At 48.7% G+C, this 17,663-nt stretch overlaps 1 protein-coding gene across 1 annotated transcript in view; it reads left to right on the forward strand.

The window, feature by feature from the left end:
* Positions 1-17,663, forward strand: part of POLN (DNA polymerase nu) — a 180,980-nt gene that overhangs the window by 135,531 nt on the left and 27,786 nt on the right. Inside the window, exon 19 of the mRNA XM_073662265.1 lies at positions 11,507-11,617. Within this exon, the coding sequence (XP_073518366.1) occupies positions 11,507-11,617 (111 nt within the window). The remainder of the gene's footprint in view (positions 1-11,506; positions 11,618-17,663) is intronic.

Raw genomic sequence — 17,663 nt, forward strand, 5'->3', positions numbered from 1 at the left:
TGAGCAGTTGCCATACAGCACGGACAGGTGGCGTTGGTGCAGCGGGGTGGTTCAGTTGGAGGCTGTTGTAACTGGCATAGCTGAGTGTAATTAACAATAAAGCAGGGTAGACTCAGAAGCAGAGAACTCGAATAGGAGAGCTGTACAGCACAGGTGGTCCAGTGACAGAACAGGCCCAGCAAAGTAGCAGAATTAGCTCAGTGACATAATAGAGCTGAGTTGCTGCAGAATTCAATGCAAAGCTGGCACAGTGGACCAGCGATTAAGCAGAGCTGAGTTTGCAACAGGGTTCCATATACAGAACTGGCCCACGACCCCAATGTCACAGAACTGGTCCAGCGATGTATATAGCAGAGTCCAAAGTCACACAACTGTTCCATCTATATTGCAGAGTTGCGAAGTGATGCAGCAGAGTCAAATGTCACAGAACTGGCCCAGCAATATAGCAGAGCTGCCTAATGGAATATGTAGCACAATTCAATGTCACAGAACTGGCCCAGGGATACAGTAGAGCTTTCCAGTGATGAAGCAGAGCTGAGTATATAACAGAACTGGTCATGTGATGTAGCAGAGCTGAGTATGTACTAGAGTCCAGTATAACAGAACTGGCCATGTGATATAGCAGAGTTTCCCATTGATGAAGCAGAGCTGAGTATGTAGCAGAGTCCAATATCTCAGAACACCATCCCCAAATGTCTCCTGTGATGCATGCACCATCCTCAAATGTTTCCTGTGATGCATGCACCATCCCCAATGTCTCCTGTGATGCATGCACCATCCCCAATGTCTCCTGTGATGCTTGCACCAGCTTCAATGTTTCCTGTGATGCATGCACCAGCTTCAATGTCTCCTGTGATGCATGCACCAGCTCCAATGTCTCCTGTGATGCATGCACTATCCCCAATGTCTTTTGTGATGCATGTACTACCCACAAAGTATCTCCTGTGATGCGTGCACCAGCCCCAATGTCTCCTGTGCTGCGCGGGTCAGTAGCTGCGGGCGAGGTACTTATCTCATTTTATGCCTCGGCGCTACATGAAAGTGTGGATCCTGGCTGGATGTGTGGACTTGTGCTGTGAGGGCATTACGCACGTGCAGGCCGTATGTGTGAGCTGGCCAGGACTGTAGATTTCACTGTTCAATAAGGGAGACTGTCATTCAAAAATAAAGTCTTTACTGAATGGTAACTTGGAAAGGGTTATATACAAGGGATATTGCGTAAAAAGACTTATGGACATTTCCTCTACAGTATGAAGCATTTAGTTTCGCACAGTATCCTTTCTCTGTAGTTCTATTCCATGGCTAGTGAGATAAACTGTCCTACTTCACCACAACCCTTCTTTAACACTACAATTCTGATCAAGAAGTCTCCTTACTTGCTCAGCGGTTCAGCATCCTATTTCTTCCACTACTGGTGCTCTTGATCTACTGCTCGGGATCCCCACTAGTCCCATATACTCAGTCCTGTTTAGTCCTTTTACCTTCTGCGTTACAAGCTCTGGGGTTCATGGCTCAGCGTCCACTCCAAGGACCCTTATCCGGAAAGCCACTCTGTCTTGTCGGTAACTTCTCTTCAGAATTTCGCTATCTCTAGCCTTTGGTCTCCTCTGACTATGGATCACTCTTTAGGCAGCACTGCTCACTTTGCACTCCAAACTCTTTCTCCCTACCTAACAGGAATCTGTCGCTTGCCCTAACACTAACTGTACCCCTTGCTGTCCTACACTATACATTACCAACATTACTACATCACACAGGAACATATTGCATGACACAATATGTACAAAGACGCAAGACATAATACACATTACTCGATTGATGTTTTCAGGGGTAGGAACGTGACAGTCCAGTCCACACCCCTTACAACTGTGACATAATACAATATACAGTATAATCTCGCTGTAGCCAAGTAGATCATTTGTGCGCAAAGTATGGCTTGGTAGCTCGATACTGTTAGATTAATATTTTCATAATATAACTTAATTCGTAATGAAAACAAATTATCAACAGGCAAATGAGTTTAATGGGAAATATAACAGCTAGAAAACACGCAGCGATTTCCAAGAAAATGTTGGCTGTGGCATAGAAAATGGGTTTATGTGAAAGCCACAGGGGTAAGTAAAACAGGGATGAAGTGAAAAAACGAGAGGCAATAACGGGAACTCCGCAAGATTCTTGTTTATTTTTACAAACCAAAAGTTTATGTAAGTCATCTCAGATGGCTGGTCTACGAAAATATTCATTAACTGTGTAAGCCAAGATCTGATTAGGTAATAAACCGATTAGTGCACAAAATATTTTAATATTAGCTGCGATTTGTAAAAATTGCTTAATGATAATAAATTAAAAAATTATTTGCTAATTAAAACCGTGTCTATTGAGCCGCACAAGCTATTAACGACTTCCTGACTTGGCGATTTTGCAGCATTGAACTTTTTAGTTTTTTCCTCCTTTTTTTTTTTACAAGAGCCATCACTTTTTTATTTTTCTGTCCACGTAGCCGTATGAGGGCTTGTTTTTTGTGGGATGAGTTTTGCTTTTAAATGACACCATTCCTTTTACCATTCAATTTACTGTAAAATGGAAATCAAAAATTCCAATTACAGGGAAATTGTGCAAAATAACCTGCCATTCCACAATTATTTTTGAGTTTTGTTTTCACGACATTCATTGTGCAGTGCGGCGATACCGATTATCAGGGCCGGCTCCAGGTTTTTGTGGGCCCTGGGTGAAAGAGTCTCAGCGGCCCCTTTAACACATACCACGATTCGTGATGCACAGATACTACAGAGAAATATATATATAGTACAATGCCAAAGATTTCACTTCTTCCATTACATGATCGATATCTATTGTAAATTCTACAATAGCTCAGAAACCAGCGAAGCCTCGCAGCGCACAGTGCATGACCTGGGGGGATTCAAAAGTTTTCATTTTAGATCAGACAGTATAGTCCTCCATACAGTATTATGGGCAACACATAGTCCTCCATACAGTATAATGGACCCCATATAATGTTCCATACAGTATAATGGACCCCATGTATTGCCCCATACAGAATGGGCATCATATATTGCTCCAATACAGTATAATGGGCCCCATATAATGTTTCATACAGAATAATGGGCCTCATATTTTGCTCTATACAGAATAATGGACCCCATATTTTTCTCCGTACTGAATAATGGGCCCCATATAATGCTGCATACAGAATAATGAGTGTCATATAATGCCTCATACAGAATAATGGGCCCTATATAATGCTCCATACAGAATAATTGACCCCATATAATGCTCTATAGAGAATAATAGGCCCCACATAATGCTCCATACAGAATAATGGGTGTCATATAATGCTCCATACAGAATAATGGATCCCATATATTGCTCCATACACAATGGGTCTCATATATTGCTCCATACATAATGGGCCCCATATAATGCTCCATACATAATGGGCCCCTTATAATACTCCATACATAAAAAAGATAAAATCAAATACTTCTCCTCACTGGCCGCATGTCCTGTCTTCCGTCTCTCTGCACTGTGACTGCTCAGAATAATGGGCCTCATATATTGCTTTACAAAATAATGGACCCCATATTTTGCTCCATACAGAATAATGGATCCCATATAATGCTCCACACAGTATGGGCGCCATATATTGCTCCATACATAATGGGCCCCATATAATACTCCATACATAATGGGCCCCACATAATACTCCATACATAAAATAAAATACTCACCTCTCCTCGCTGGCATCATGTCCTGTCTCTTCCCGCTCTCTGCACTGTTACTTCTTAGTACAGAGGGCGCGCTGTAGCGACGTCATCGCGCCCTCTGCCCTGAAACGTCATAGAGTCAGAAGACGCGGAAGACACCGGAACTGCAAAGGAAGAGGTAAGTATTTCAAACAATTTAAAGCGGCACCGGGCCCCGCCGTTTCATGGGCCTCAGAGTGCCCCCCCCCCCCCCCCCCCGTTTGCTCAGGGCCCCAGCACTTGGCCGGGTGTGCAAGGAGCTGACGCTGGCCCTGCCAATCATGTATAGTTTTTTTTTTTACTTAAGTGATGAAAAGAAGTTGGACATTTGTAAAAAATTAAAAAATGTTGCTTGTGTCGCCATTTTGCGATACCTGTAACTTTTTTTCATTTTTTTGGTTTATGGAGCTTTGTGACGGATTGTTCTTTGTATGTAGGGAGCTGATATTTTTATAGATACCATTTTGGGTTAGATACAATGTTTTGATTGCTTCTTATTGCATTTCTTTACCATGTTATGGCAACCAAAAAATGCAATTTGGGCCTTCCAATATTTATTTTCTATTCACGGCATCTGCCAGTTGGGTTAATTAATTTAATATTTTAATATTAGATGCAATTTGTAAAAATGTGTCTATTGAGACGCACAAGCTATTAACCACTTCCTGACTTGGCGATTTTCCAGTTTTGAACTTTTTTGTTTTTTCCTCCTTTTTTTTTCCAAGAGCCATCACAAAAGGGGTGAGATTTTAATTTTTATATATTTTTCATTTTTTAAAATATTTTTTTTTAAACTTTGGGGACTTGAACCTGAAATCATCCAATTGCTTGTACTATATGCCACAATATTGTAGTATATACAACCCCTGGCAAAAATTATGGAATCACCGGGCTCTGAGGATGTTCATTCAGTTATTTAACGTTGTTGAAAAAAAGCAGATCACAGACATGGCACAAAACTAAAGTCATTTCAAATGGCAACTTTATGGCTTTAAGAAACACTAAAAGAAATCAAGATTAAAAATGTGGTACATACTGCAGACACGTATCCACACTTACCCACTATAACCTGTGGTGCTACACACATGTCCATGTTTTCACATAGACCATATGTCTGTGACGTAGACATGACCGTTTTTTTCTGGCAGCAGGGATAACATGGGCTGATTAAAAGTCTATGGTTCTGCGTTAACACGTACAGCACACGGATGACATCTGTGTGCAGTCCGTGTGACATATACCGGAATAGAATACAGAATAGAAATTGCAGATTTTTATGTGGCAAATATATAGACAGATAGATAATAAAAAGATAGATAAATCAATATCCGTCACATATATAATTAGTGCCTTGCATGTGTACCTTACTGTACATGTATTAACCAAATAAATTTTAAAAAATTACATAGGGTCCCCCCATTTTTTTGTAAAAAGCAAAGGTAAAGTGTAGCACCCTGAGGACTCGGCTGCTACAGGGGTATTGCACCTCAACCCAGAGGTGTGGTATTCCACTCCCGGGTAAGGATGGAGTGTGGGACTGAGCTCAGTAGGCTGCATGCACTACATACATCCCATTTCCGGGGGACAGAACAACGGTATTCCCACTAAGTAAATGTGCAGGTACGACAGCGTCTGTCCCTGGCTGGAGTGGGAGGGGGGTGGAACATCCCAGTAGTGTAGGGGCAGATAGGGGGAGTACTCTGGGTAAAGCTAGGAGCTCATTGGGTGCTGGTCACCTGGGCTCACACATAGAGGGAGTATATAAGGTGGGCACCATCTTAGATCAGGGTTGAGTTCAGGGAGTGAGTCAGAGAGGAGCTCAGCCAGGAGGGCTGACAGGGAGCTGTGGCTCCGGCTGGGCCCAGCTCCAGAGCAAGGCCTGCAGAGAGAGAGGAGTAAGAAGGACCCAGAGAGAAAGACAGAGGGAACCCCAAGAACCCAGAAACAGACCAGAAAGGGTGAAGGGTTGGCGGACACGGGTACCGGAACCCGAACTGGTGGAGGCCACTAATCCTCAGCCAGGAACCGGAGGTCGTGGTCAAGATTTGCCACGACCCTCACCAAATCCACCAGAAAGGCACACCAAGCATAGGGTCAGGGAACCCAGAGGAGGTTTGACCACCAAGAGACCCGAGGGAGCCGGCCAAAGGTGGATCCCTGGTGGGAATGGCCAGGAGGAAGAGAGAGAGACAGGGAAGCTCAGGACCATGCTCCGGACTGCCTGGGGGTTAGCCGAGTCCAGGACCTGGTGGACGCAGCACGGCTCGGGTGGTCACTCAAGGCCAGAGTGACTAAAGCAACATCAGTGAGTAAAAACCCTGAAACTGCATCTCCTGACTCTGCCTCTCCTTCCTGCATCATCACAACCTCCATCATCCACACCAGCTGCCCTGAGGCCATACCCCTCCCGTTGGGGGTTATACCACCATCGCTGCACACATACTACCGGCCTCAGCGGACTGTTTAGCAGCGGCGGCCTTGTGACCGCAAATCAACGGGTGGCGTAGTCGACACTTAAGCAACATCTACAAAGACTGCCACACACTTAGTTTGACACCCTGGGCACGGACCGGGTCACCGCCACAAGGACTACTACCCCCATACAGATCCGGCTCCGGGTATCCCTTGAACATGGCCCAGGGGGCGCTTCAACTTTGGCGTAGTCGGCAGGATCACGTGCCCGCAAACACCGGGTACTGCGTGCCTGAAGAAAAGTTCGCATTTACCTCAAAAAGAAGTCTCCCGCCGATTCCGGAGGGTCCCCGCCATCGGACGCCATCTCGGATCGGTTCCCGCCATTTGCCCGTCATCTGCAGCCTTTTCCCGCCATCTGCAGAGTTTCCCGCCACTGGGAGACGATTCCCGCCATCAGAAAAGATTTCCCGCCCTGGCAGAGCGGACGCCATTATGGGCGTGCCAGAGGGTGGCAAGAGGCCACCTCCCATCGTGGGCCAGGACCAAGGATGGCGCCAAAAACGAAGACCTGCCCCACCAGCAGAGACTGTGATGCTTGAGATGTCCATCAGCGTGAGGGGACTGCCCCTGGGACTGACAATCACCAAGTTGCCCCAGGACCGCCCTCAATGGGGGCGGAGAGAGAACAAAAGAGAGAAGATGGGTGCAGCTTGGAGGAGTCCGGAGAAGTCGCACCCGGAGATGGAGGGAGAGTCAGGCAGCACCGACCCAGTGGTCAGGAGCCTGCTGCAAGCGACAACCCCACTAGGCCTGGTGGAGATCCTGGCACAGCTCCCCCGAGACCGGGAGTGTGCGCAGACCGAGCTGGAGCGCCTCGCACGGAGGATGGCCCAGGTGCAGCGAGAAACGCTGACGGAGTGGAGCAGAGAGATGGCCCTGCAGGCAGGAACCCGCCAGCGAAGCACGCCACCCACGACAAGGAGCATGTCCGCCTCTGAGGAAGGTGCAGGAGGGACGACGGCCGGAGACGACGCCGCGGAGGGAGTTGAAGAAAAGGGAGCAGGTAATGGGGACGACAACACCCCTTGCCCGATGGTCGCAAGCCTGCCCCAGCTCCCCGTCGCAGAGCCCGAGACCCCACTCACCACTCACGTTGCTGCATCGTCACCGCTCCGAGCTAGGCCTCAAGCGGCAGGAGCCGCAGCCACGCCCCCTGCTACGTCATGCGCCTCGACTCAGAGCGCGGCCAAGCAAGAAGCGCCCCCGGCCTGGTCGCAAGGCCAAGTACCCCCGGGCGCCGCCGTCTTCACAGCGCCCTCTACCTCCATCATGCCACCGGTCTGGTCGCAAGGCCTGGTAGACCCGGGCGCCGCAGCCTTTAAAGCGCCCTTTGTATTCAGACTACCTTCGGCCTGGACGCATGGCCAGGAGCCCCTGGGCGCCGCAGACACCACAGCGCCCTCTGCCTCCACAGCACCCCGTCTGGGCGAAGACTGCTCCGCACAAAACACCACCCAGGACGGGCTGCTCTTCGTGTGGCCACCTGAATATATTCACCCTCGATTCCGGAGGGAACGGCCTCTGGATGAGCCTCTAATTCCGGCTCCTGCGCCCGCCAAACTCGATCCGCTTCCGTTGGAGGACGCCCAATTTGAGTGGGACCCTACCGGTGAGGACCTGATGGGATTCATCGAGGAGACCCGGGCAGCCGCAGCCCAGCGTATGGAGTGCTGCCGGCAACAATAGGAGGTTTTTGCTAAGGAGCGACGAGAGAGGCGGGTCCGCGAGGAGCGGCTCCAAGTCCAGAGCGCCGAGCAAAAGCGCCGGGCCCGCAGAAACCCCCGTACTGCCCACGGTCCCCGTGCCAGCGGGACTGTAATAAAATTCCAAATGGAGCACGGGTGGGGTTTTATACGGGACCACAGAACCCCCGGCGACGTCTTTGTCACCCGCAGAGACGTAGAAAGCCATCTGCCGGAGGGACACAGAGGTCGTGACCTTTACCTGGGAGATGAGGTCACCTTCACCCGGCACCAGTGTGCCAAAGGACCCTATGCCCTTCATGTACATCGCCTGACTGAGGAGGAGCTGCGGTGTGAGGAGGAACAAGAGGACCCGGACGGGTCTGAAGATTACCCTCAGGCAGGAGCAGGAGGACGTCGACACTGATGTACAGTAGGAGCACTGTAAATAGTTACCCGTGAAGGTACAATAACTGTTGCCAGTAAGATATAGTCCCCGTTGGGACCAGTGAACTGTTCCAGTGTGTCCCATCTCCCCACAGGCTGAGGACTGTGAGCAGCCATCCCTTTTCCCCACTGGCCGAGGACTGAGAGCGGCCATATGCCTTGTAAATAGTTGCGCTTCTTAAAGCGCCCCCTACTGGTTTTATAGGAAACTGTTTTTTCTACCAGAGACTGTGGCACTTACCTGGTCACAATTTGCACAAGTGGCCAGAGGTCAAAAATGTTTTATATGAAAAGTTTTATTATGATGAAAGAGTTAATATTATTTTATGATGTGTCCGTAACATTTTAAAAGAGAAGTACCTCCCATAAAGGGATGATTGAAGGTTACTGTTTATATATTTTATATGTAGTGCACTTTAAAAAGCTTGTATGTTTTATGTTTTTGCTCTTTTACAGCCCGAGGACGTGCTGTGATTTACCAGGGGGGAATGTAGCACCCTGAGGACTCGGCTGCTACAGGGGTATTGCACCTCAACCCAGAGGTGTGGTATTCCACTCCCGGGTAAGGATGGAGTGTGGGACTGAGCTCAGTAGGCTGCATGCACTACATACATCCCATTTCCGGGGGACAGAACAACGGTATTCCCACTAAGTAAATGTGCAGGTACGACAGCGTCTGTCCCTGGCTGGAGTGGGAGGGGGGTGGAACATCCCAGTAGTGTAGGGGCAGATAGGGGGAGTACTCTGGGTAAAGCTAGGAGCTCATTGGGTGCTGGTCACCTGGGCTCACACATAGAGGGAGTATATAAGGTGGGCACCATCTTAGATCAGGGTTGAGTTCAGGGAGTGAGTCAGAGAGGAGCTCAGCCAGGAGGGCTGACAGGGAGCTGTGGCTCCGGCTGGGCCCAGCTCCAGAGCAAGGCCTGCAGAGAGAGAGGAGTAAGAAGGACCCAGAGAGAAAGACAGAGGGAACCCCAAGAACCCAGAAACAGACCAGAAAGGGTGAAGGGTTGGCGGACACGGGTACCGGAACCCGAACTGGTGGAGGCCACTAATCCTCAGCCAGGAACCGGAGGTCGTGGTCAAGATTTGCCACGACCCTCACCAAATCCACCAGAAAGGCACACCAAGCATAGGGTCAGGGAACCCAGAGGAGGTTTGACCACCAAGAGACCCGAGGGAGCCGGCCAAAGGTGGATCCCTGGTGGGAACGGCCAGGAGGAAGAGAGAGAGACAGGGAAGCTCAGGACCATGCTCCGGACTGCCTGGGGGTTAGCCGAGTCCAGGACCTGGTGGACGCAGCACGGCTCGGGTGGTCACTCAAGGCCAGAGTGACTAAAGCAACATCAGTGAGTAAAAACCCTGAAACTGCATCTCCTGACTCTGCCTCTCCTTCCTGCATCATCACAACCTCCATCATCCACACCAGCTGCTCTGAGGCCATACCCCTCCCGTTGGGGGTTATACCACCATCGCTGCACACATACTACCGGCCTCAGCGGACTGTTTTGCAGCGGCGGCCTTGTGACCGCAAATCAACGGGTGGCGTAGTCGACACTTAAGCAACATCTACAAAGACTGCCACACACTTAGTTTGACACCCTGGGCACGGACCGGGTCACCGCCACAAGGACTACTACCCCCATACAGATCCGGCTCCGGGTATCCCTTGAACATGGCCCAGGGGGCGCGTCAAAAGCAGACAGCTGTGATCTGATATTATCAGGCTGGGAAGGTCCATGGTTATTGGGCCCTTCTCAACCTAAAGATACCAGCCCTCAGCCGCCCCAGAAGTGGAGCATCACATGAGATGCTCCAATTCTGGCAATTCGCCTTGGCTCTTCCCGATGCCCTGGTGCGTTGGCAATTTGGATAATGGGGCTTGCTGTTTATCTCAGCTGTGAATTGTCCAAAAACACAGATGGCATGAAGCCCCGATGTTAGTAAAGGAGAGGTGTACGTATATAAGACACCTCCATTATTAACCCAGGAAAAAAAAGAACACACATTTTTTTTATTGAAATAAACTCTCCCTGACACTTTCCCTGCTTCACCACCTTATTAAAAAAAAAATAAAAAATCCCACACAGGTCCGAAGTAGTCCACCCAATCCGACATAGTCCAGCGAATGCACAGTAAACACAGAGAAATAAAACAAAGACACTTTCCTTCGTTCACCACTTTATTAAAAAAAAAAGTTCCCACCCAGGTCAGATGTAGTCTAAACGATGCAGCCCAAGGGACTCCAACGAAATCCAGCGAATCCTCCATACAAAGCTCATGGAGCCTTATTGTGACGCTCCATAAATTTTTGTAAACATTCACTTCCAGGTCACGCTGCTCAAGACCTGGCGACTCTGATGAGCGGTGACGTTACTGACTGCCTCTTAATTTCCCGCTTGCTGGGAGGCGGTACATTCCTGCTTGATTGACATTTCAGACCAGCAGTATTGTTGTGTCACTGACCTGATCTGAGTGCTCTTTGTTGTTGCTGCATGAAGCGTCTTTTCCTCTCCAGCCTCGAAAAAGAACACAGTGGCACTGAAGCTGGCTAGGATCGGGAGCTAAGACTATGCTCCAACAATCCAGGATAGCTTCAGAGCAGCGCCTCCAAGCTCTATTGGAAAGAGCTTGTAAGCACTGCACACGTTCAGCCAAGGTAATCTAATCAATGAGCCATAAACAATGACATTAGAAATCCCTCAGTCCTTGGGAAGAGAAATACTTTTTTTAACAAGTAAACAAGTTGCTTCTTGTGCAATTTTGCACATAAAAGAACATGGGAATAATCTTTTAATGAAAAGTAGTTCAGAAAATCACCTGCCCCCATGATCATTGACATCTCTTATATATCACGTTCCTCAAGGTCGAAAACCTTCCTGAAACATTTACATACATATTTAATTGTACAGCCATTACCAGGACTGTCATCACATCAGTCTGTCGCACACACAATCATTTTTCCCTATATCAAGCACACACACTAGGTTCAGTTTTATAGAAGGCCAATTAACCTATCCATGTTTTTGGAGTTTAGAATTTAAATGAAGATACTTTTATAGGAGCGTCACTTACATTAGCCACTCACTTTAATGTTTATGTGTTTTAAAACATTTTTATTACTGTTTTGTTTTGTAGGATTTGTGATTTCGCTCATGGGACGCAAAAGGCCTCTCCCTCATATTAATTCAAGAAACTATGGCTTAAGGGCTCAGGCAGAAAGGCAAGCTGTCAATTTTGTCATCCAAGGTAAGAAACGGTAAAAACAAGCATGTTCAGTAGGCAGGGATTAAAGATTAAAGTTACGTGCTTCAGATTTAGGTAACTGAAAATTTAATTTTATACATGTGAATAATATTGTTTCTTCAGCAAACAACAATGCTGCAAAAACAGCAACATTCACTTATATTCACTTGTTCAGCAGTGGCGTACCGCTAGTAGTGACAGACCACTCTGGAGCACCGCCCCCCCCCCCCCCAACCCAGCATCTCAACCTCAAGGCTATCTGAATCTTTAAGGCTCCCTCACACCACATTATCGGTCCGAGTACGATCCGACAAAACATCGGATAGCACTCGGACCAAGGGCCGGGCACGTGTCCAAGGAAAAAATCGCAGCATGCCTGAGTTAAATTCGATATTAGGATGACATATGAGTGCAGTCCAATTTCCGTGCACTGAAACAAGGGAGAAGATGGAGAAATTTTGTTCTCCATCTTCTTCTCACAGTGTACTCATCTGATAGAATCGGATTACACTATACTCACACTCGGATCAGAGTTTGATCAGAATATCATTTGCGTAATCGGTCCAATTCTCTCGGATGAGAGAATCTATGGCTGACTGACCATATCCTTTGGATGCACATACAGTTGAACAAAATGGTGGAACATGTAGCCGTTGGATACCTGCTCCACCATGCAGCCTGTGCCTCTGAGTCTCAGTGCAGCAGGCGCAATCACATCACTAGATCGCACCTGCTCCTTGTAGCCTCAGTCCACACACTGCACAGAACGTAGCAGTGGATTGAGAGTAGGGGGCGATGTGAGTAGTTTTTTTTGTCATTCCGTTCTTTTAGGGGGCTGTGGGTATAATTATACTCTGTGGGGGGTTGTGAGTGCAGCAAGTGTATGGAGGGACTGTACAGGCATCATACTATGCGGGGGGGGCTGTCATACTGTGTATTATCTATATATATAATCGTCTTATCCCGTCTGTCTGTCTTTCTGTCTGTCTGTCTGTCCTGGAAATCCTGTGTCGCTCATTGGTTCGGCAGCGGCCAATCAGCGCCGCGGGATTTCTGAAAAAAGATGGCGGCCGCTAGCGGCTCATCTGCGGGACGGAGCTCAGCGGCGATGCTGCCGGGAGATGACCGGCGCGAGGCTCTCATCTCCCGACCGCCGGCGACGCTGACCTCCATGCGGCTAGGGTGTCAATGGAGGACCGGGGAGCGGCGCTGCAGGTCGGGATACTTCTGCTGCGAGCGCCCGCTCATGTCCCAGGTTCTCGCAGCGGAAGTAGCCGCACAGGCAGCGGCGCTGACATCCATACGGCTAGGGTGTCAAGGGAGGACCGGGGAGCGGCGTTGCGGGGCGGGATACTTCTGCTGCGAGCGCCCTCTCATGTCCCGGGTTCTCGCAGCGGAAGCTCCCCGGTCCTCACCAATACGATTCCGCTCCACGGTCCTCAGCAATACGATTCGATGATTGGTCACGATCTCTCGCCGCGACCAATCACTGATCTTGGACCAAAAGTTAAACACCGCTGTGCTGATTGGTCGCGGCCTCTGCCCCCGACCAATCACCGATTTGGGCGCCACATTTAAACACCGCTGTGCTGATTGGTCATGGACGCTATTTAAATGTGGCGCCCAAATCGGTGATTGGTCGCGGGCAGCGTCGGCGACCAATCAGCACAGCGGTGTTTAAATATTTCTGCAAGATCGGTGATTGGTCGCGGCCGCTATTTAAATGTGGCGCACAAATCGGTGATTGGTCACAATCTTCGGCCGCGACCAATCACTGATCTTGCCGCAAAAGTTAAACACCGCTGTGCTGATCGGTCGCGGACGCTGCCCGCGACCAATCACCGATTTGGGCGCCACATTTAAATAGCGGACGCGACCAATCACTGATCTTGCGACATATTTAAACACCGCGACCAATCAGCACAGCGGTGTTTAAATGTGGCGCCAAGATCGGTGATTGGTCGCGGCCGCTATTTAAATGTGGCGCTCAAATCGGTGATTGGTCGCGGGCAGGGTCCGCGACCAATCAGCACAGCGGTGTTTAAATGTGGGGCCAAGATCGGTGATTGGTCGCGGCCAATATTTAAATGTGGTGCCCAAATCGGTGATTTTGAACACAAATGTCCGGACCTTAGTAACACCATGCGGCTACTGTCGGGAGATCAGCGGCTAGGGTGTCAAGGAAGGACCGGGGAGCGGCGCTGCGGGTCGGAATGCTTCTACTGCGAGCAGTCGCTCATGTCCCGGCTTCTCGCAGCGGAAGTAGCGGTACAGGCAGCGGCGCTCCCCGGTCCTCACCAATACGATTCTCTGATTGGTCGCGGTCTCCGCACCCGACCAATCAGTGATCTTGGCGTTAACAGTTAAACACCGCTGTGCTGATTGGTCGCGGCCGCTGCCCGCGACCAATCAGCGATTTTGGCACCACATTTAAACACTGCTGTGCTGATTGGTCGCGGCTGGCGTCCGCGACCAATCAGCGAGCTTGGCGCCAAATTTAAACAACGCTCTGCTGATTGGTCGCAGACGCCAGACGCGACCAATCAGCGAGATTGGCGCCAAATTTAAACAACGCTCTGCTGATTGGTCGCGGACAGCAGCCGCGACCAATCAGCGAGATTGGCGCCAAATTTAAACAACGCTCTGCTGATTGGTCGCGGATGACAGCCGACCGCGACTAATCAGCGAGATTGGCACCAAATTTAAACAACGCTCTGCTGATTGGTCGTGGCCGCCAGCCGACCGCGACCAATCAGCGAGATTGGCGCCTAATTTAAACAGCGCTATGATCTCCCGACGGCAAGTGTGAACGGGGGACCGAGGAGCGGCGCCGCCGGTCGGGATGCTTCTGCTGCGAGCAGCCGCTCATCTCCCAGCTGCTCGCAGCGGAAGTACCCGCACAGGCTGCGCCGCTCCTCGGTCCTCACTAATACCCGCCGGCCGCGACCAATCAGCGAGATTGGCGCCAAATTTAAACAACGCTTTGCTGATTGTTCGCAGACGGCAGACGCGACCAATCAGCGAGATTGGCGCCAAATTTAAACAACGCTTTGCTGATTGTTCGCAGACGGCAGACGCGACCAATCAGCGAGATTGGCGCCAATTTGAAACACCGCTCTGCTGATTGGTCGCGGTGGCCAGCCGCGACCAATCAGCGATTTTGGTGCCAATTTGAAACACCGCTCTGCTGATTGGTCGCGGTCTCCAGCCGCGAACAATCAGCAGTATTGGCGCAAAATTTAAACCCCGCTCTGCTGATTAGTCGCAACAACCGGCCGTGACCAATCAGCGATATTGGCGCCAAATTTAAACACCGCTTCGCTAATTGGTCGCGATGGCCGGACGCGACCAATCAGCGATATTGGCGCCATATTTAAACACCGCTCTGCTCATTGGTCGCGGTTACCGGTCACGAATAACCAGCATTATTGGCGCCAAATTTAAACACCGCTCTGCTGATTGGTCGCGGCCGTGACCAATCACCATTATTGGCGCCAAATTTAAATACCGCTCTGCTGATTAGTCGCGACTACCGGCCGTGACCAATCTGCGATATAGGCGCCAAATTTTAACACCGCTTTGCTGATTGGTCGCGGTTGCCGGCCTCGACCAATCAGCGATTTTGGCGCTAAATTTAAACACCGCTCTGCTGATTGCGCCCGGTCGGCCGCATACCTATTCTAGAATACCCGATGCGTTAGAATCGGGCCACCATCTAGTATTGTATATCTGGGACCATCTTCTGTGTGGTATACAGGGCTGGCCAAAAGTATTGGCACCCCTGCAATTCTGTCAGATAATACTCAGTTTCTTCCTGAAAATGATTGCAATCACAAATTCTTTGGTCTTATTATCTTCATTTAATTTGTCTTCAATTAAAAAAACACAAAAAGAATTGTCCTAAAGCCAAATTGGATATAATTCCAGACCACACCTGAAAAAGGGGGGTGGACAAAAGTATTGGCACCCTTTGAAAAATCATGTGATGCTTCTCTAATTCATGTAATTAACAGCACCTGTAACTTACCTGTGGCACCTAACAGGTGTTGGCAATAACTAAATCACACTTGCAGCCAGTACACATGGATTAAAGTTGACTCAACCGCTGTCCTGTGTCCTTGTGTGTACCACATTGAGCATGGAGAAAAGAAAGAAGACCAAAGAACTGTCTGAGGACTTGAGAAACCAAATTGTGAGGAAGCATGAGCAATCTCAAGGCTACAAGTCCATCTCCAAAGACCTGAATGTTCCTGTGTCTTCCGTGCGCACGGTCATCAAGAAGTGTAAAGCCCATGGCACTGTGGCTAACCTCCCTAGATGTGGACGGAAAAGAAAAATTGACAAGAGATTTCAACGCAAGATTGTGCGGATGGTGGATAAAGAACCTCGACTAACATCCAAACAAGTTCAAGCTGCCCTGCAGTCCGAGGGTACGACAGTGTCAACCCGTACTATCCGTCAACGTCTGAATGAAAAGGGACTGTATGGTAGGATACCCAGGAAGACCCCACTTCTTACCCTGAGACATAAAAAAGCCAGGCTGGAGTTTGCCAAAACTTACCTGAGAAAGCCTAAAACATTTTGGAAGAATGTTCTCTGGTCAGATGAGACAAAAGTAGAGCTTTTTGGGAAAAAGCATCAACATAGAGTGTACAGGAAAAAAAAAGAGGCATTCAAAGAAAAGAACACGGTCCCTACAGTCAAACATGGCGGAGGTTCCCTGATGTTTTGGGGTTGCTTTGCTGCCTCTGGCACTGGACTGCTTGACCGTGTGCATGGCATTATGAAGTCTGAAGACTACCAACAAATTTTGCAGCATAATGTAGGGCCCAGTGTGAGAAAGCTGGGTCTGCCTCAGAGGTCATGGGTCTTCCATCAGGACAATGACCCAAAACACACTTCCAAAAGCACTATAAAATGGTTTTAGAAAAAGCACTGGAGACTTCTAAGGTGGCCAGCAATGAGTCCAGACCTGAATCCCATAGAACACCTGTGGAGAGATCTCAAAATGGCAGTTTGGAGAAGGCACCCTTCAAATATGAGGGACCTGGAGCAGTTTGCCAAAGAAGAATGGTCTACAATTCCAGCAGAGCATTGTAAGAAACTCATTGATGGTTACCGGAAGCAGTTGTTCGCAGTTATTTTGGCTAAAGGTTGTGCAACCAAGTATTAGGCTGAGGGTGCCAATACTTTTGTCCGGCCCTTTTTTGGAGTTTTGTGTGAAATGATCAATGATTTGATTTTTGCTTCATTCTCTTTTGTGTTTTTTCCTTGCAAGCAAATTAAATGAAGAGAATAATACCAAAGAATTTGTGATTGCAATCATTTTCAGGAAGAAACTGAGTATTATCTGACAGAATTGCAGGGGTGCCAATACTTTTGGCCAGCACTGTATATGGGGCACTGTAGGATCATCATACTGTATTGGAGGCTATGGTGGCCTCATAGTTTTTGTGGGGGTTCTCTAGGTGCATCATACTGTTAGGGAGATGTGGGGGTATTATACTGTGTTAGGGGTCACTTAGGGGTCCTCACAATCGTGTGGGGGCACTGTAGGGGCATAATACCATGTTGAGGGTCTATGGGGGTATTATTCTGTATTGGGTGCACTATGTGGGCATCATACTGTGTTAAGGGCACTATGGGGGCATAATACTCGACATGTAAGGGGTACTGTTGGTGAATTTACTGTGGAGGTATCATACTGTGTGTGGGAGTATTTCTGGGGATATCATGCTCTATGGGGGCAATAAAAATGGTATTGTAATGGGTGAGAACACTAAGTAGTTTCAGATGGGCAAAATTATTGCAAGTAGTGCAATACATGTTCCTCTCTCTATTTTTATAACATATGCCCTTCTGTGATTACACTTACTGTATGTACCGTAACCCCAACTACTCAACTGAATATTTTTTTTTGGGTGGGAGGGAGTATGGAGGCCCAATTATGACTTTTGCTGCGGGGCCCGATGATTTCTATGTATGCGACTGCTGTTCAACATTGCTTGTAAAAAAATCCATAAATATTTTTTATGTGTTTTCATTACAT

This window comes from Phyllobates terribilis, unplaced genomic scaffold (genome assembly GCF_046119375.1).
Source record: "Phyllobates terribilis strain yellow unplaced genomic scaffold, ASM4611937v1 Scaffold_1__5_contigs__length_1240528914, whole genome shotgun sequence".
Taxonomy (NCBI): domain Eukaryota; kingdom Metazoa; phylum Chordata; class Amphibia; order Anura; family Dendrobatidae; genus Phyllobates; species Phyllobates terribilis.